The sequence below is a fragment of the Lepidochelys olivacea genome (genome assembly GCF_965140295.1).
Source record: "Lepidochelys olivacea isolate rLepOli2 genome assembly, chromosome: 14".
In the NCBI taxonomy this organism is placed as follows: Eukaryota; Metazoa; Chordata; order Testudines; family Cheloniidae; genus Lepidochelys; species Lepidochelys olivacea.
Genome location: NC_140424.1, coordinates 28,250,884 through 28,269,538, shown reverse-complemented (window position 1 = coordinate 28,269,538; position 18,655 = coordinate 28,250,884). Strand labels below are relative to the sequence as shown.

The 18,655-nt window shown below is 46.3% G+C and overlaps 1 protein-coding gene across 1 annotated transcript in view; it reads left to right on the top strand.

Annotated features, from left to right (window-relative positions):
- Positions 1 to 17,891, top strand: part of LOC311531239 (butyrophilin subfamily 1 member A1-like) — a 43,076-nt gene extending 25,185 nt beyond the window's left edge. The window contains 7 exon segments of the mRNA XM_084648472.1: positions 1,675 to 2,022; positions 3,916 to 4,200; positions 5,786 to 5,890; positions 13,962 to 13,982; positions 14,910 to 14,942; positions 16,240 to 16,248; positions 16,251 to 17,891. Coding sequence (XP_084504598.1) covers positions 1,675 to 2,022; positions 3,916 to 4,200; positions 5,786 to 5,890; positions 13,962 to 13,982; positions 14,910 to 14,942; positions 16,240 to 16,248; positions 16,251 to 16,756 — 1,307 coding nt within the window. The 3' untranslated portion in view covers positions 16,757 to 17,891.
- Positions 17,892 to 18,655: the final 764 nt, after the last annotated feature.

Here is an 18,655-nt window from a genome sequence, read left to right as displayed (position 1 = left end):
TCATCACGCTTCTTTGCCACTGCCCTGCTGGCTGCTTGTTGCGCCTCTCTGCCTCAACAGCCACTCATTCACCAGCTGTCAGTCACCTTCTGCTGCCATCTGCCTCTCTGCTGTGTCCTCTGCACATCAGTTTCTTAGTAATTTTAGCTCTTAGCAGGCAGGGCAGAAACACAGTCGCACCACAAATGATTTCAGCTCTGATCGAACAATTAAATTAACAAAGAGGGTTCTAATGAAGCCTATTTAATGCTATTATTTGACCTGTGGGGAGGAACAGGTTGAACCAGTCTAGGTAGGACCCTTGGTGAGGGTGTGCTGCCTTCTCACTGGGATACTTGTCCCCACCCCTCTTACTTTCACAGGGCGCTGACATTTGAGCCCCTGGCTTAACAAGGTTCTTTCAACTGAGGATGGTCCCCCTTATTTGGGACAGGTTAAGCACAGTACTGCTTCTCTGTATTCCAACAATAATTACAACATTGGTAACAGCATTTCACTACTCCTGCATTCAGTACTAAAGTGATTTGTACCCAACACCAGTTAAAGTTGATCACTTTGACACCTCTGCATCTGTTGAATATGTAAGCAGAGCAGGAACAAATTGTATTTACATAAACACACGGGGAGTCTCTCCCACTCCCAGCTAGCTGTCAGGGAAGCATTCATTCAGACCCTGCTTACATAAACATAATATTAACCCTTTAGACATGAGTGGGTAGCCAGTATTCAGGGTCTTATGGGTTCTTTCCATTAGAAAGAGAAATTGCTGATGGAGTCAGGTATTTATTTGATGAAATCCTTTTTATTTACATAGAATGTACACAACGTCCCGCATCATTGAACACAGTAGGAATCAAACAGCAGGAGGCAATTTCTTTGCTCACAATTCCAAGCCGCTTTCAACCAAAACTTTGCCCAACAAGTTCTCTCTTAGCTTTCACATGCTTCAAGTGCTTTTCTGGCTGTCTCTGGCCCTTCTTTGCAGCCTTTTCTGTCTGCTTCTTTAGTGTTTTTTCTCTGCTTCTGCTCTCACACACAAGCACACAGCTCTACCAAAGCAATACCCATCCCTCTGTATTTGCACTATGCCCACATAGCTCAGCTCTTGACCAGACTTGCACATGGCATGTAATTTGAGTGGTGGCTCTGAAAGTTTCAGCTACTTTACTCCATAAAGGAGCTTCATTGCTTCTATCATTTATTCTGAATGAAGGGTGGCTATTACACCCACCAGATTCAATGAGGTTTCACCCTACATCTGGTATAACAATAATTTAACAGAGTAGCAGCCGTGTTAGTCTGTATTCGCAAAAAGAAAAGGAGTACTTGTGGCACCTTAGAGACTAACCAATTTATTTGAGCATAAGCTTTCGTGAACTACAGCTCACTTCCACTGAATGCATCCGATGAAGTGAGCTGTAGCTCACGAAAGCTTATGCTCAAATAAATGAGTTAGTCTCTAAGGTGCCACAAGTACTCCTTTTCTTTTTGTGAATAATTTACAGTTGTGGAAATGCATTATTTCTTGTAAACTCCATATATAATTTCATGCCCCATGGAATATAAAATACATGAAATAGATCTTGTTGTTTGTGTGTATTGTTAAAGAAATGTATATGAATTTCCCATGCTTTCTCTGAGTTTATCTTCCTTGTATCCTGGTACATTTCTTAGCTCGTTTTAAAGTGGTTGGACCTGACCAGCCTGTCATTGCCACTGTGGGAGAAGAGATTGTGTTACCCTGTCACCTGTCCCCCAAGATGAGCGCTGAGAACATGGAGGTGACGTGGTTCCGGTCCCAACTCTCTCCATTTGTTCATCGCTATAGTGATGGAAAGGACCAGTATGGGCAGCAGATGTCAGAATATCAGCGGAGGACAGAGCTCTTTAAAGATGGTCTCACCGATGGAAATGTTGCCTTGAGAATTTTCAATATCAGACCTTCTGATGAAGGACAGTATAGCTGTTTTGTTCAAGAGGGTATGGATTATGAAGAAGCCCAATTGGAACTAAAAGTGTCAGGTCAGTAGCGTGTGGGGAAGCAATAGATGTGATATATCTTAATTTTTAGTAAGGCTGTTGGCACAATCCCACATGACAATCTCATAAGCAAACCAGGGAAATGTGGTTTGGCTGAAATTGCTAGAAGGTGGGTGCACAACCTGATTAAAAAATTGAACCCAAAGAGTAGTTATCAGTTGTTTGCTGTTAAATTAGGAGGATGTATCAAATGGGATCCCACATGGGTCATTCCTCGGTCCGGTACTATTCAATATTTTCATTAATTACTTAGATGATGCAGTAGAGAGTACACTTATAAAATGTGCAGATGTCACCAAGCTGGGAAAGATGCAGTCCCTTTGGAGGGCAGGATTAGAATTCAAAATGATCTTGATAAACTGGAGTATTGGTCTGAAATCAACAACATGAAATTGAGTAAAAACATGCAAAGAGAAATACACGTAGGAAGGAAAAAATAAATGCACAAATACAATATGGGAATAACTGTCTGTGCAGCAATGCTGCAGAAAAGGATGTGGAGATTTTAGTGGACCACAAAGTGAATATGGAGCCAACAGTATGATGCTGCAGTGAAAAAAAAGGAGATTTAGGCTACATAGCAGGAAAATCTTTCTAACTATGAAGATAGTTAAGCACTGGAACAGGTAACCTAGGCAGGTCATGGAATTCTTGCAATTGTAGGTTTTTTAAGAAGGAGGTTTCTACAGTCCAATTGTGCCACAATCACTGTTTTTCTGCATTTAAAAGCCAGGGCCAGGATTAGGGGATAGCAAGCAGGTCAATTGCCCAGGGCCCCACACCACAGGGGGCCCTGCGAAGCTACCTTGCTCAGGCTTCGGCTTCAACCTCGTGTGACGGGTCTCAGGTTTCAGCCATGCACAGCAGGGTGGGGGCTTTGGCTTTCTGCCCTGGGCCCCAGCAAGTCTAATGCTGACCCTGTTTGGTGGACCCCTTGAAACCTGCTCATAGCCCCCTGTGGGGCCACAGACCCCTGGCTGAGAACCGCTGGACTAGATGACCTTTTGAGTTCCCTTCCAATCCTATAGTTCTATGTGCCTTTATTTCCTTTGGAGAGCGTTCTCAGTGATTCTTATTTGCATTTTACTATTCAAAATTTCCTGTTACCTTCAATTTATTTCCTATCAGTAACTCCAGTGTGTCACTTTTGTAAATCGGATTTAAGTTCCTATGTCATTTGGGTGGTTTTGAAAAATTTCCCCAAGTCCGTTGCGAGGAATGATTCTTCATCCAAACATGAAGTACATTGGATAAGGGGTACACTAGCTACTCCATGTCTGAAAATGAGTGGCTAGTGTTCTGCTGGCTCCTTGTCACTCTGGTGCTATCTCGTTTCATTCTGGTGAAGGCTGCTAAAACTTTAAGGAGGGAGAACAATTCCTCCTGTGAAAGCCCATTCCTCCTCCACTGCTTTTCACCAGTGAAGAGGGGCTTAGGAGCAGCCACACATACTGAGCTCTGGGTTAAACTTGACCAGACATGGACAGACTTTTCTCCTCTGTCTTTGACATGTACCCATAGGGCTAGCTAAAGCAGACTGTATATGATCAAAGAAGAGATATTTCACCTGAAGGTACATTTGAAATATAACTTTTATTTTTCTCAATCTTTTTCTTTATCTGTTAGTGTTAAGATCATTTACCAGCTAACGGATTCATGAAATCATGAAATACAATGTTTTGCCATGTGTAGATCCTGGAATGGAAAACTAGTGAAGGAAAAAGTTTTCCCTTCCCGCTCCATGAAATAATTATAATTTCTTGCTCATATTGTTTCCTGAGTCCATGAGTATAGGGAATAAAAGGAAAGTTTAAGTGTTTATCCTCCAGGCTGAACATGTGCATAAATTAATACTGATTTATTAATTTTCTCTAGCTTCAGGCACTGCTCCTCACATCTCTGTTGAGGATTATCAGGATGGAGGGATCCGGGTGGTGTGTCGATTGGTTGGCTGGTACCCACAGCCTGAGGTGCTGTGGAGAGATGCCAGTGGACAGCATTTACCATCGCTCTCTGAAACAAATTCCAAAGAAGCCAATGAGCTGTTTGACATTGAAAATTCCATCGTTATTACAGAGAATTCACACCAGAACTTGTCTTGCGTAGTCAAGAGCACCCACACCAACCGAAAAAAGGAATCAACATTATTTTATATATCAGGTCAGTTACCACCAAAGCAACACACTGTGATCAGCAACAGAAAAAATACAACAGCAGATTGGTTAACTACATTAAAATGTATCAATAGCAATGAAGGCTAGAGTATGATATTTAGACAAAAAACCCTACAAAAGAAACAAACCAATGGTGGAATTTTCAAAAAGTATCCTGAAAGTCAACAAGACTCCTGCTCCTAAATAATTCAGACACTTTTGAACATCCCACCTATACTGTATAGCAGAGGTGGCCAAATTTACTGACTCTCCAAGCCACATATGACAATCTTCAGAAGTTTGAGAGCTGGGGCATGACTGCAGGAGTTTGGGGCTTCAAATCTGTGGGGAGGGGGGTCTCAGGGCTTCAGCCCCATGGGAAGCACCTGCTGGGGCTTGGGGCTTCAGGAGTGGGGCTGAAACCCGAGACCTTCCTCCCTGCAGTGGTGACACGGCGGGACACATGGGGTCACATGCTCCCCCAGACTTTTGCCAGGATTTGCTGGCCCTGCTTGGTCACATGGTGTCGCCCTGTGTGACAGCTGCCGGAGCCGGCAAGCTGGGAGCTGTGACTATGAGGAGAGGCAGCTGGGAACTGCAGGGGGAGCTTCTGCTTTTGCTTCTGCCTGAGAGCTCTTTTGGGACCATGGAGAGGAGGGGCTCAGAGCATAGCCCCAGCTGGGGCTGAGCTCTCACCCATGGCCGGGACTGCAGCAGAGCAATTGGCCCTGGCCAGAGCGCCAAGCCCAGAGCCCATCCCCCGTTCCACCATTCCGCCCAAGGCCCTACCCGTGGCCCCACCCCATTCCACCCCTTCCCCTGTGAGCCTGCCCCTGTTCCAACCACGAACCTGCCCCCATTCCACCCCCACTCCACCTCTTCTCTCGAGGCCCACACCCCGCTTGTTCCTTTCCACCCTGTCTGCTGCCACCCCGAGTCCAGAAAGGCTCTGTGTCCCCACTGTGGCCCTGGAGTAAGAGCTCCTCCAACCCCAAGGCTGTAGCAGTGGGGATTTTTCCGGGGGCCCCAAATTGGCCAGGACCCCTGGGCATAGGCCCTGTGGGTCTGTGCGGTAATCCGCCACTGCACTCCCGCTTCTGGCCTCTCCCCAAGCCTCCATTACGCACCGCCCATGATTGCAGCCCCAGTGTGCTGAGCACTGTACAAATAAACTATGATAGTTCTAAACTAAATGAACAAGACAAGCAAAAGACTGGACAGGAAATAGAACAACAGAGGGGAAATGACATAGTAAAGCTCATACAGCAGGGCACCAGAAGTGTGGGGAACATAATTCAGTCTCCTGAGTCTGAAGCCAGTGCTTTAGGCATTGGACAAGGTTGTCTCTTTGTGCAACAACAGCAGTGAATTAAACCAGGCTGATTCATACGCTGATCTGTGAATTGATGCCTGTGTTGGTTGGAGTCCTTGTAATATAGGTTTCTGGTGCTCTGTGCACTGCAGACAGGGCTGTATTTCCACCTTTGTTTTAGACTACTCCTGCTGGAGGTAGCTTTATATGATGTGGAATCCTTTGATTTTTGCCCTTACTTACAGAGTGATGTGAGTCCCTCTGGGGTTTTCTTTTACAGCTGCCTTTTTCCCAAAGGCGAATCCATGGATGGTGGCTCTGTCGGTGATCCTGATGATTTTCGCATGTTTCATTGGTATCACTATTTATTTATTTAAAATAAAAGGTAAACATTATAAAGGAAAATATAATGCAAGATTTTCTTCTAATAAAAGCAGTAAGGCTACATCTGAAAAACTAAAAAGTAACATGAAAAATGTAGAAGCAACAAAAAATAATGGTTTTGTATGGAAATGTCCTTGCAAAGGAACTTCACTGAGTTACACCAGCTGAGCCTTCACATTTATATATAACGGGACACATAAAATTAGAGAAAAGTGAAAAGAGAAGACATCCCAGGCTGTGAGATGAGTTAGGGCAGTGGCTCTCAACCTTTCCAGACCACTGCACCCCTTTCAGGAGTCTGATTTGTCTTGCATACCACAAGTTTCTCCTGACTTAAAAATCACTTGCTTAGGGTATGTCTACACTACAAAATTAGGTCGAATTTATAGAAGTCGTTTTTTTAGAAATCGTTTTTATATATTCGAGTGTGTGTGTCCCCACAGAAAATGCTCTAAGTGCATTAAGTGCATTAACTCGGTGGAGTGCTTCCACAGTACCAAGGCAAACGTCGACTTCCGGAGTGTTGCACTGTGGGTAGCTATCCCACAGTTCCCGCAGTCTCTGCTGCCCATTGGAATTCTGGGTTGAGATCCCAATGCCTGATGGGGCTAAAACATTGTTGCAGGTGGTTCTGGGTACATATCATCAGGCCTCCGTTCCCTCCCTCCCTCCATGAAAGCAAGGGCAGACAATCGTTTCGCGCCTTTTTTCTTGAGTTACCTGTGCAGACGCCATACCACGGCAAGCATGGAGCCCGCTCAGGTAACCGTCACCGTATGTCTACTGGGTGCTGGCAGACGTGGTACTGCATTGCTACTCAGCAGCAGCAACCCCTTGCCTTGTGGCAGCAGACTGTACAATAGGACTGGTAGCCGTCATCGTCATGTCCGAGGTGCTCCTGGCCATGTCGGCCAGGAGCACCTGGGCAGACATGGGTGCAGGGACTACATTAGAAGTGACTTGACCAGGTCATTCTCTTTAGTCCTGCAGTCAGTCCTATTGAACCATCTTATGGTGAGCAGGAGGCGATATGGATTGCTAGCAGTCCTGTTGTACCATCTTCTGCCGGGCAGGCAAGAGATGAGGATAGCTAGCAGTCCTATTGTACCATCTCCTGCCGAGCAGCCATGAGATGTGGATGGCTTGCAGTCCTTCTGCACCGTCTGCTGCCAGCCAAAGATGTAAAAGATAGATGGAGTGGATCAAAACAAGAAAAAGACTAGATTTGTTTTGTACTCATTCGCTTCCCCCCTCCCGCCCCGTCTAGGGGACTCATTCCTCTAGGTCACACTGCAGTCACTCACAGAGAAGGTGCAGCAAGGTAAATCTAGCCATGTATCAATCAGAGGCCAGACCAACCTGCTTGTTCCAATAAGAACAATTACTTAGGTGCACCATTTCTTATTGGAACCCTCCGTGAAGTCCTGCCTGAAATACTCCTTGATGTAAAGCCACCCCCTTTGTTGATTTTAATTCCCTGTAAGCCAACCCTGTAAGCCATGTCGTCAGTCGCCCCTCCCTCCGTCAGAGCAACGGCAGACAATCGTTCCGTGACTTTTTTCTGTGTGGATGCCATACCAAGGCAAGCATGAAGGCCGCTCAGCTCACTTTGGCAATTAGGAGCACATTAAACACCACATGCATTATCCAGCAGTATATGCAGCACCAGAACCTGGCAGAGCGATACTGGGTGAGGAGGCGATGTCAGCGTGGTCACGTGAGTGATCAGGACATGGACACAAATTTCTCTGAAAGCATAGGCCCTGCCAATGCATGCATCATGGTGCTAATGGGGCAGGTTCATGTGGTGGAACGCCGATTCTGGGCTTGGGAAACAAGCACAGACTGGTGGGACCGCATCGTGTTGCAGGTCTGGGACGATTCCCAGTGGCTGTGAAACTTTCGCATGCGTAAGGGCACTTTCATGGAACTTTGTGACTTGCTTTCCCCTGCCCTGAAGCGCATGAATACCAAGATGAGAGCAGCCCTCACAGTTGAGAAGCGAGTGGCGATAGCCCTGTGGAAGCTTGCAACGCCAGACAGCTACCAGTCAGTTGGGAATCAATTTGGATTGGGCAAATCTACTGTGGGGGCTGCTGTGATGCAAGTAGCCCACGCAATCAAAGATCTGCTGATATCAAGGGCAGTGACCCTGGGAAATGTGCAGGTCATAGTGGATGGCTTTGCTGCAATGGGATTCCCTAACTGTGGTGGGCCATAGATGGAACCCATATCCCTATCTTGGCACCGGAGCACCAAGCCAGCGACTACATAAACTGCAAGGGGTACTTTTCAATAGTGCTGCAAGCTCTGGTGGATCACAAGGGACGTTTCACCAACATCAGTGTGGGATAGCCGGGAAAGGTACATGACGCTCGCATCTTCAGGAACTCTGGTCTGTTTCAAAAGCTGCAGGAAGGGACTTTATTCCCAGACCAGAAAATAACTGTTGGGGATGTTGAAATGCCTATATGTATCCTTGGGGACCCAGCCTACCCCTTAATGCCATGGCTCATGAAGCCATACACAGGCAGCCTGGACAGTAGTCAAGAGCTGTTCAACTACAGGCTGAGCAAGTGCAGAATGGTGGTAGAATGTGCATTTGGACGTTTAAAGGCGCGCTGGCGCAGTTTACTGACTCGCTTAGACCTCAGCGAAACCAATATTCCCACTGTTATTACTGCTTGCTGTGCACTCCATAATATCTGTGAGAGTAAGAGGGAGACATTTATGGAGGGGTGGGAGGTTGAGGCAAATCGTCTGGCTGCTGGTTACGTGCAGCCAGACACCAGGGTGGTTAGAAGAGCACAGGAGGGCGCGGTGCGCATCAGAGAAGCTTTGAAAACCAGTTTCATGACTGGCCAGGCTACGGTGTGAAAGTTCTGTTTGTTTCTCCTCAATGAAACCCCTCGCCCCTTGGTTCACTCTACTTCCCTGTAAGCTAACCACCCTCCCCTCCTCCCTTCGATCACTGCTTGCAGAGTCAATAAAGTCATTGTTGCTTCACATTCATGCATTCTTTATTCATTCATCACACAAATAGGGGGATGACTACCAAGGTAGCCCAGGAGGGGTGGTGGAGGAGGGAATGAAAATGCCACCCAGCACTTTAAAAGTTTACAACTTTAAAATTTATTGAATGCCAGCCTTCTGTTTTTTGGGCAATCCTCTGTGGTGGAGTGGCTGGTTGGCCGGAGACCCCCCCCCCCCCACCGCGTTCTTGGGCGTCTGGGTGTGGAGGCTATGGAACTTGGGGAGGAGGGTGGTTAGTTACACAGGGGCTGTAGTGGCAGTCTGTGCTCCAGCTGCCTTTGCTGCAGCTCAACCATACTCTGGAGCATATTAGTTTGATCCTCCAGCAGCCTCAGCATTGAATCCTGCCTCCTCTCATCACGCTGCCACCACCTTTCAGCTTCAGCCCTCTCTTCAGCCCGCCACTTACTCTCTTCAGCCCGCCACTTACTCTCTTCAGCCCGCCACCTCTCCTCCTGGTCATTTTGTGCTTTCCTGCACTCTGACATTATTTGCCTCCACGCATTCCTCTGTGCTCTGTCAGTGTGGGAGACAACGTGAGCTCAGAGAACATTTCATCATAAGTGCGTTTTTTTTCTTTCTAATCTTCACTAGCCTCTGGGAAGGAGAAGATCCTGTGATCATTGAAACACATGCAGCTGGCGGAGAAAAAAAAGGGACAGCAGTATTTAAAAAGACACATTTTATAAAACAGTGGCTACAGTCTTTCAGGGTAAACCTTGCTGTTAACATTACATACATAGCACATGTGCTTTCGTTACAAGGTCGCATTTTGCCTCCCCCCACCGCGTGGCTACCCCCTCAACCCTCCCTCCTCCCCGTGGCTCACAGTGGGGAACATTTCTGTTCAGCCACAGGCAAACAACCCAGCAGGAACGGGCACCTCCGAGTGTCCCCTGAAGAAAAGCACCCTATTTCAACCAGGTGACCATGAATGATATCACTCTCCTGAGGATAACACAGAGACATAAAGAACGGATGTTGTTTGAACGCCAGCAAACATACACTGCAATGCTTTGTTGTACAATGATTCCCGAGTACGTGCTACTGGCCTGGAGTGGTAAAGTGTCCTACCATGGAGGACGCAATAAGGCTGCCCTCCCCAGAAACCTTTTGCAAAGGTTTTGGGAGTACATCCAGGAGAGCCGCGAATGCCTGGGCAAATTAATCCTTTCACATGCTTGCTTTTAAACCATGTATAGTATTTTAAAAGGTACACTCACTGGAGGTCCCTTCTCCTCCTGCCGGGTCCAGGAGGCAGCCTTGGGTGGGTTCGGGGGGTACTGGCTCCAGGTCCAGGGTGAGAAACCGTTCCTGGCTGTCGGGAAAACCGGTTTCTCCGCTTGCTTGCTGTGAGCTATCCACAACCTCCTCCTCATCATCATCTTCTTCGTCCCCAAAACCTGCTTCCGTATTGCCTCCATCTCCATTGAAGGAGTCAAACAACACGGCTGGGGTAATGGTGGCTGAACCCCCTAAAATGGCATGCAGCTCATCATAGAAGCGGCATGTTTGGGGCTCTGATCCGGAGCGGCCATTCGCCTCTCTGGTTTTCTGGTAGGCTTGCCTCAGCTCCTTAAGTTTCACGCGGCACTGCTTTGGGTCCCTGTTATGGCCTCTGTCCTTCATGCCCTGGGAGATTTTGACAAAGGTTTTGGCATTTCGAAAACTGGAACGGAGTTCTGATAGCACGGATTCCTCTCCCCATACAGCGATCAGATCCCGTACCTCCCGTTCAGTCCATGCTGGAGCTCTTTTGCGATTCTGGGACTCCATCATGGTCATCTCTGCTGATGAGCTCTGCATGGTCACCTGCAGCTTGCCACGCTGGCCAAACAGGAAATGAGATTCAAAAGTTTGTGATTCTTTTCCTGTCTACCTGGCCAGTGCATCTGAGTTGAGAGTGCTGTCCAGAGCAGTCACAATGGAGCACTCTGGGATAGCTCCTGGAGGCCAATACCGTCGAATTGTGTCCACAGTACCCCAAATTCGAGCCGGCAAGGTCTATTTAAGCGCTAATCCACTTGTCAGGGATGGAGTAAGGAAATCGATTTTAAGAGCCCTTTAAGTCGAAAGAAAGGGCTTCATCGTGTGGACGGGTGCAGGTTTACATCGATTTAATGCTGCTAAATTCGACCTAAAGTCCTAGTGTAGACCAGGGCTTGGAGTCATTATGGATAGTTTTCTGAAAACATCCACTTAATGTGAAGCATCAGTCAAAAAAGCAAACAGAATGTTGTGAATCATTAAGAAAGGGATAGATACCTCTGTGTAAATCCATGGTACACCCACATCTTGAATACTGCATGCAGATGTAGTCACCCCATCTCAAAAAATATATGTTGGGATTGGAAAAGGTTCAGAAAAGGGCAACGAAATTTATTAGGGATATGGAACAGCTTCCGTATGAGGAGACATTAATAAAACTGGGACTTTTCAGCTTGGAAAAGAAACAACTGAGGGGAGGTATGATTGCGGTCTATAAAATCATCACTGGTGTGGAGAAAATAAATAAGGAAGTGTTATTTACTCCTTCTCATAACACAAGAACTAGGGGCTCATAAAATGAAATTAATAGGCAGCAGGTTTAAAAGAAACAAAAGGAAGTATTTCTTCACACAACGCAGAGTCAACCTGTGGAATTCTTTGCCAGAGGATGTTGTGAAGGCCAAGCCTATAACAAGGTTCAAAAAAGAACTAGATAAGTTCATGGATGATAGGTCCATCAATGGCTATTAGCCAGGATGGGCAGGGATGGTGTCCCTAGCCTCTGTTTGCCAGAAGATGGGAATGGGCTATGGGATGATCACTTGATGATTACCTGTTTTGTTCATTCCCTCTGGGGGCACCTGGCATTGGCCACTGTCGGAAGACAGGATACTGGGCTAGATGGACCTTTGGTCTGACCCAGTATGGCCATTCATATTTTCTAGTAATAATTTTTATTTATCGCTGTTTATTTTATTTATTTATTTGTTTGGGAAATGTGATACCGACATTGGTGTCATTATCTTTCCTCCAACAAGTAAAATTTTCCACAAATTTGTCTCCTCATTATTATTATTATTTATTATTTATTATTTATTATGGGAGAGATTTTAGAACCAGAAACACCACTATCATCAATAAGAGCTTTGTCATTGACTTCAGGGAGTGAAGGATCAAGCACTAAATGCACAAGTCCTAGAACAATACAGTTGATAATATTAGGGCCTGAAATTACACTCCTTGCACCCCTAAAGCTCCCAACAAAGTTGCTGGATATGTAGGATATGCCAGGAAGCAGGACTGGGCTCTAATTCTGCTGGGAATTCAGAACTTTCACAACTTGGAAATACTCACTCTTTGATATTGAACTCCAATGTAGTCACATGATTAGTAAAACAAAAATTTAATGTTTATCGAGGTGCTAAGGATTCATATAATGCAAACATTTCTTTCAATCTACATTAACTGTAAATATTCTTAAACAACTTGCTTTTCAAATGTTTTCTCCTAATAGAAACTGTTCTATGAAGTTGTTTGCTGTTAATTTTTGTTGTTGTGATTATTGGTAATAAAGGAACACCAACTTGAAACTCACATGAAATATCACAATAATGTATTGATGATAATTCAATAGGTAGGAGATGAGAACATAGAGAACATGATTTAAGATGTATCTTCACTGAGGGTGAAATTCCCCTCCTGCGGGAGGTGACATTAAGTGGGAGACAAGGGGGACTCTGTGCCCTCCTGCACAGCGGGGAAGGGCTTCATGCCAGCTTGGTATCAGTTTTTCCCCTTTGTGCAGAGTTGTTTCTGATAGATACAAGTTAGGTCTATTCTTGGTGTCATCTTGTTATTTACAGAATATGTAGAGGAAAGTCTTTTATCCTAGAACACAGAAGAAACCAACAACAGCAGACAGTTTCCTTGCTCAGAAAATCCCCAATCTTCCACTGTAGTGAGCTCTGTGCCCAAGGAGCCCTATCTGCTTCCGTTCACACCCATAACTCCTTTGCCAGGTTTCTTTTGGTTTTCTACCTCCAACAAACACACACGCACGCACGTGCGCGCGCACACACACACACACACACACACACACGGTCTTTTAGCCCCTGAGTTCACTATCAGTGATAGCCCTGTTAATCTACCTGGGTTGGCTTTGTGCCCAGTGCACTGGGCAGTAGTTTTCATTATTTCTAGCTGGATCACAACACAAAAGGCCATAATGATTCTTTCTACTGAACCTGAAGGCAGATGCTTGGCTTTAACAAAGTCTGTGATCCTCTTTGGATCAAAATCCCATTAACACCTGCCAAAATAACGTCAACAACTGCTGAGAAAGAGGTGTGTGTGTGTGTGGCTATATGTACTATCAATCTGGGCAGGAAGCCAGAAGCTGGGGCTGGACAGTGAAGTACAGGGAGAAATGGAGATAGAGATGAGGAGTTTTAGGGATAGCTCTGTTTCCTTTTTATAACAACATGATCTGGTCAGTGATATAGAAAATGACTCTGTTGAGCTTTACCATTGTCACATGACAAGTATCAGGTCAGCAGAGAAATGGGAGTGAAGCTGCCAGGCCAGGATTTTGTAGATTCCAGATAGGGGATGTGCAGGAGCTGCAGCTGAGATCAAAGTGAGTACACTGGCCATTGCGAGGCTTCAGAGGTGCTCTGTGTCCTGCGTGTGGTATCTTTACTGAAATCTCTTTTTGCTAACAAAGTGCAGTGCACCTGAGCTCTATAGTGCTGGGCCCTACAGAAACACCCCATGCTAGGGAAGTAAATAAATGCATCTATTCCAGGGAGGAAAAAGTTCCTAGCAACTTTCAGGTTTAAAACCAAGCCCTTTTTGAATCATCACAGCTAAGTATTGTCAATTGTAACATCTCTCTGCCCAACACTCCCATAACTCAGAGACTGCCCTCTTTACCGATAGTGTGAATTTCATACATAGAGAATACAGCCTTTCAACTGTGTATCCAGGGGGATAGAAGCTCTGGATGATAAAACTTGATATAATAATGAATATTTATTTCTCTACATTTTTAGGGAAACTTACTGCAGAGCTTGGTAAGTCTTCTTTTGCTTCTATTTTTTGCACACACTTGTATACTGATCAGAGTGTTTTGTCGTCATTGTGGTGTTGACGTTTATTTAGTTTTTTTGTTAGGTTGATTGATTTTGGGGGGGCAGGGTTGTTTTTCTGATTATTTATTTCTTGGGGGAGGTTGTTTTTCTTTTTTCAATTTCGATTTTAAAAAATGTGGAATAGAGGTAAGGCTGATCAATGTCACACAGAATAAACAAAATAATATAAGGGATTTGAAAAGAAAGGAGCTGTCCGATTTAACTTTGATCCTGACAGTACTGAGAAATAGTGCAGAAAAGAAGTGGAAAGTGGATCTTTGTCATAAAATTGAAATTAAATTGGCAATGTTTTGAAGAAAAATGTTTGTTTCTGAAAAAGGCAATTTGTCAAGAAAAACACTTTTAATTCAAAAATTAGGATTAGCTTTCAGATTTGACTTGCTGTATCTGAGTAGAACTCATGGGACTCAGTGGAGTGACTCCGATCTGTAAAGTTAAGCACGTGCAGCCATCTTTTCACGATTGCTGCACATATATGTTCTATTCTGCTCCCTCTGAAATAGATGGGAGATTTTTCACTGACCTCGGTGGGACCAGGTTCAGGCTTTTCTGACCAGGTATTTTGCATCCTAATTCTAATGTGTCCGTTGAAAAATCAGATCGTAAGTTTTTTGACAGTTGCATAGTTAATGGAACCTGACATAATACAAAAGAGTGTGTTAAAGGTGTAGCCTCTGTGAGAGAAGCACTTACACAATCTAGGTGTGTTTCTGATTCTTTATTTTATCATAAACATCTGATAGACATTATAAATCTATTTTTTCCCTCAGTGTACCATTCTGTACCCTATTGAATCCTAGAGAATTTGTTCTGGGGAATTCTCATCTCTGATTATGTGGTTGGTTTCAGGCTGGAGAAAGCTTGCTGCCCCTCTGGAAAAAGGTAATTGAAGATCATACTGTATCAATGTCCATCACCTTTCATAAGAAAATGTTGCACCTTCTCCTTGATTGCAGCAGTGAGTAGTTCAGGGCAGACCTCACAAGCATCCTGTATGTTGGTGCGCATCAGGATGTGAGGCAGGTTTTATGCCTATGTCCTGCCACAGCACAATGCATCCAGATCATACACAGCTCCTCCCACTCCTCTGTCTGCATGTGCCCTGCCCCCTGAAGGGCTTTCTGAGAGCACCTCCCAGTCATTGTACAATGGAACATGACCCTGCCCAGCTGCTACCCCAGGGCCAAGGCCTGCCCTGTCTTCCCATCAATTGCCTTCCTGCTCCTGCTCATGTCTCCTCCTCACTCTTCTTCAGCCCTCACTGCCTGGGAGAGGGACAGAGCTATGCTCTGCAGACAAGGAGCAACTGAATTCTGTGTCTGGTGTCTAGATACCATGATGATGGAGATGGGAAAAGTGTTGACTAGAATTACAGCTAGAGGGGCTGGGGTAAGTGAGGAAATAAAATGTAGGGGAGGAAGATCCTGCTTCCTGCACATGAGCCAGAGCGAGCAGTGGAGGAGAGATGGGTGGGGGAGTGAAGGTGGTGGTGGGAAGGAGAGGAAGGGAAGGGAAGGGAAGGGAAGGGAAGGGAAGGGAAGGGTGGGATGATGAGCAGTTTTGAAGATGATAGCAATTAACAGGAGGGTGAGTGCAGTTCCCCAGAGCAGCCGCCCTTGGGAGAAACGGGACCTGCTGCTGAGCAGTGAAATCTGAGGCATGTCAAGTCCTTGCCCCATGTGGCCTGTTGCTGTCTGAGGAAGGAGCACGTCAGAGATCCAGCATTTGGAGAGGGGAGGAGAGTGAGGAGGCCCATATCACATTGAAAGGAGGAAGCAGCTGGGAAACAAAAGGACTCATGCTGGAAATAAAGCACTTCGGGGGGGGGGGGGGGGAAGCTGTGTCAATGTTCTTGACTTCATATAATCTGCTGTGTCCCCCCAGGGATACTAGTCCCCTCCATGGGGAGAGGTGGGGCCAGGAGGGGATAGACCCTGATTCTGAGGCCTGGCCCAGCTGATCCCTTCACTCTGTTACTGACACATCTCTGTCAGGGGAGTGACTCTCCCCTGCACTGTGCTGAGATCTCAGAGCTGCTCCCCATTCCAACCTGGTAAATTCTGGAGGAAGGCGATTCCCTAAGTCACACTCCATCTGGGGCAGATTCTGTCACTGACATGATCAAACTCTCCCGCAGGGCTGAGCTCTGCCCTTAATGCTCTGATTTTTTCTTTCCCAGAGAATGTGACTTGGATCCAGACACAGTTCATCCCCATCTTCTCCTGTCTGTGGATTGCAAAAGTGTTAAACGGCTATTCACACGGCTGGATTGCCTCGACAATCCTAAGAGATTTGAATATGAACGTTGTGTGCTGGGCTACGAGGGGTTCAACTCAGGGAGACATTACTGGGAGGTGGAGGTGGGACATGGGGGATACTGGGCTGTGGGGATCGCTAGAGAGTCTGTGAGGAGGAAAGGAGAGATCATATTTAGCACTGAGGAGGGGATCTGGGCTGTGGGCCATTGGGGGAATCAGTACCTCGCTGTCACTTCTCCTCGCTCCCCATTGGCCCTGAAGCAGGTGCCCAAGAGGATCCGGGTTTCTCTGGACTATGAAGTGGGGAAGGTGGCATTTTTTGATGCTGATAAAGGGGTACTGATATTCACTTTCCCACCGGCTTCCTTTGCTGGGGAGAAAATCCACCCTTGGCTCTGGGTCTGGGATTTGCAATCACAGCTCAGACTGTGTCCCTGAGACACAGGAAGAAATACCCCTCTGGGACACTTGTCATCAGCCAGTCTAGCCTCACACATCCTCATCCTAAGATGCTGGAGGTCTCCAATGTTTCTGCAGAGCCTGTAATGCACAGTTTCTATAAACCTGGGAGAGGGGTGGTGTCCCTGGATTTAAGAGCCATTGAGAGCAGAGATGGAGGAAGACAAGCCAATTTCCTTGGTCCTAAGATTGTGCAGCCTGTCTGTCACTAGCCTCTGCAATCCAAGAGAACTCTAGCCACTGGTCAGGTTAGTAGCTAAGGGTGTGTCTACACTGCAGCGTGTGCTCCATCCTGCCTTGTAGGCATGTGCACACATTAGTCAAGTCCACTTGTAAAAGTCCACACTGCCGAGCTGCACATGATCCGTACCCCATACACGTGTGTTGACATGAATGCTGTAGTTTCGTGTTTGGCACTAGGATTTCTAGGGACATGGAGTGCACATTTGGCAGGCTGAAGGCAATATGGTGCCACCTACAGACCATTTGGACACCAACATAGCCAGTGCCATCCATATGGCTGTGGTCTGCTGTGCTCTGCCTAGCATCTGCAAGGAGAAAGACACTGCTGGTTGCAGTCCCATACAGACATCCAGAATGTGCACCTGTCATCCAGGGGTGCTGGAATGGGGAGTCAGGGGTCCATGGCCCCATCACTTTTAAAAATGGGGGACTATGCCCTCCAACTTTTAACAAGCCGTAAGAGCAAGCGATGCGGGGGCAGAGAGGAGTGAGCAGGGGTAGGGCCTTACGGGGCAGAGGTGGTGTGAGGGTGGGGGCTCAGGAGGAAGGGGTGATGTGGGAGCAGGGCATTGGGAAAAGGGGTAGTGGGGGAGGGCAGGGCCAGAGTTTAGGTGCCGGTGGCTCCCCACACTTTTATGGAGCTTCCATCGCTCCTGCTGTCATCACAGAGGTTGGGTCCAGGTGAACAAGGGAAACAAGGGATGGCTTACACACCTACATCCTTGCAGCACTGGGTGATGTGGAGATGTGATGAGGGACTGTAATGCTGTACATTGGCATTGTGTCTATTTCCTATGTGCTGATTTGCTCTTGGTTATTTGCTGTTGCTTTTAAAAGAATCTGATATTTTATTTAAAATCTTTGGATACAACTTCCTGACTCTTCCTTTATTTCCTGACACTCATATGCCAATGTATTGTCCAAGCCAGCCAATTCATTAACAAAACAAAATGCTGAAATAACCCAAAGACCATTGCAGGCACCATGACTTCCTGTCCACAAATAATTCTTCAGAAGTGTGCAGTGTGAAATAAAGTGCAACCCTGTGCAAAAGGACAGGTTTCAGAGTAGCAGCCATGTTAGTCTGTATTCGCAAAAAGAAAAGGAGTCCTTGTGGCACCTTAGAGACTAACCAATTTATTGGAGCATGAGCATCTGATGAAGTGAGCTGTAGCTCACGAAAGCTTATGCTCAAGTAAATTGGTTAGTCTCTAAGGTGCCACAAGTCCTCCTTTTCTTCCTGTGCAAAAGGGGACCAATAGCTAAAGTCCAAGCTCCATGGGCTCACTAATAGTGGAACTGGAAGTCAGAAGGGCACCTCCAGTTCTCCTTCCCCCTAGTCAAAATGTTGATCTTATTGAATGCTGTTTTATGGGGGTGGAATGCACATGGTACATCTGCCCATTTCACTCCATGCATTGCTCAGAGCCCACCCAACCCCAGAGTTTTCCAGTGGCTGCTGGACGTGGTAGCATGGAAGTCGGTCTGCAGGCAGTGGGGATGGTGCTGAAGGTGGTGCTGGAGCTGGTATTGAGGGCTGCAGCTATCAGGGGGTAGCCTTTAATTTTATTTAAAGTGAATTTTGCAATGTGGTATTACACCACCGTGGGTTCGGCTCTGGCAGCTACAGTTTTA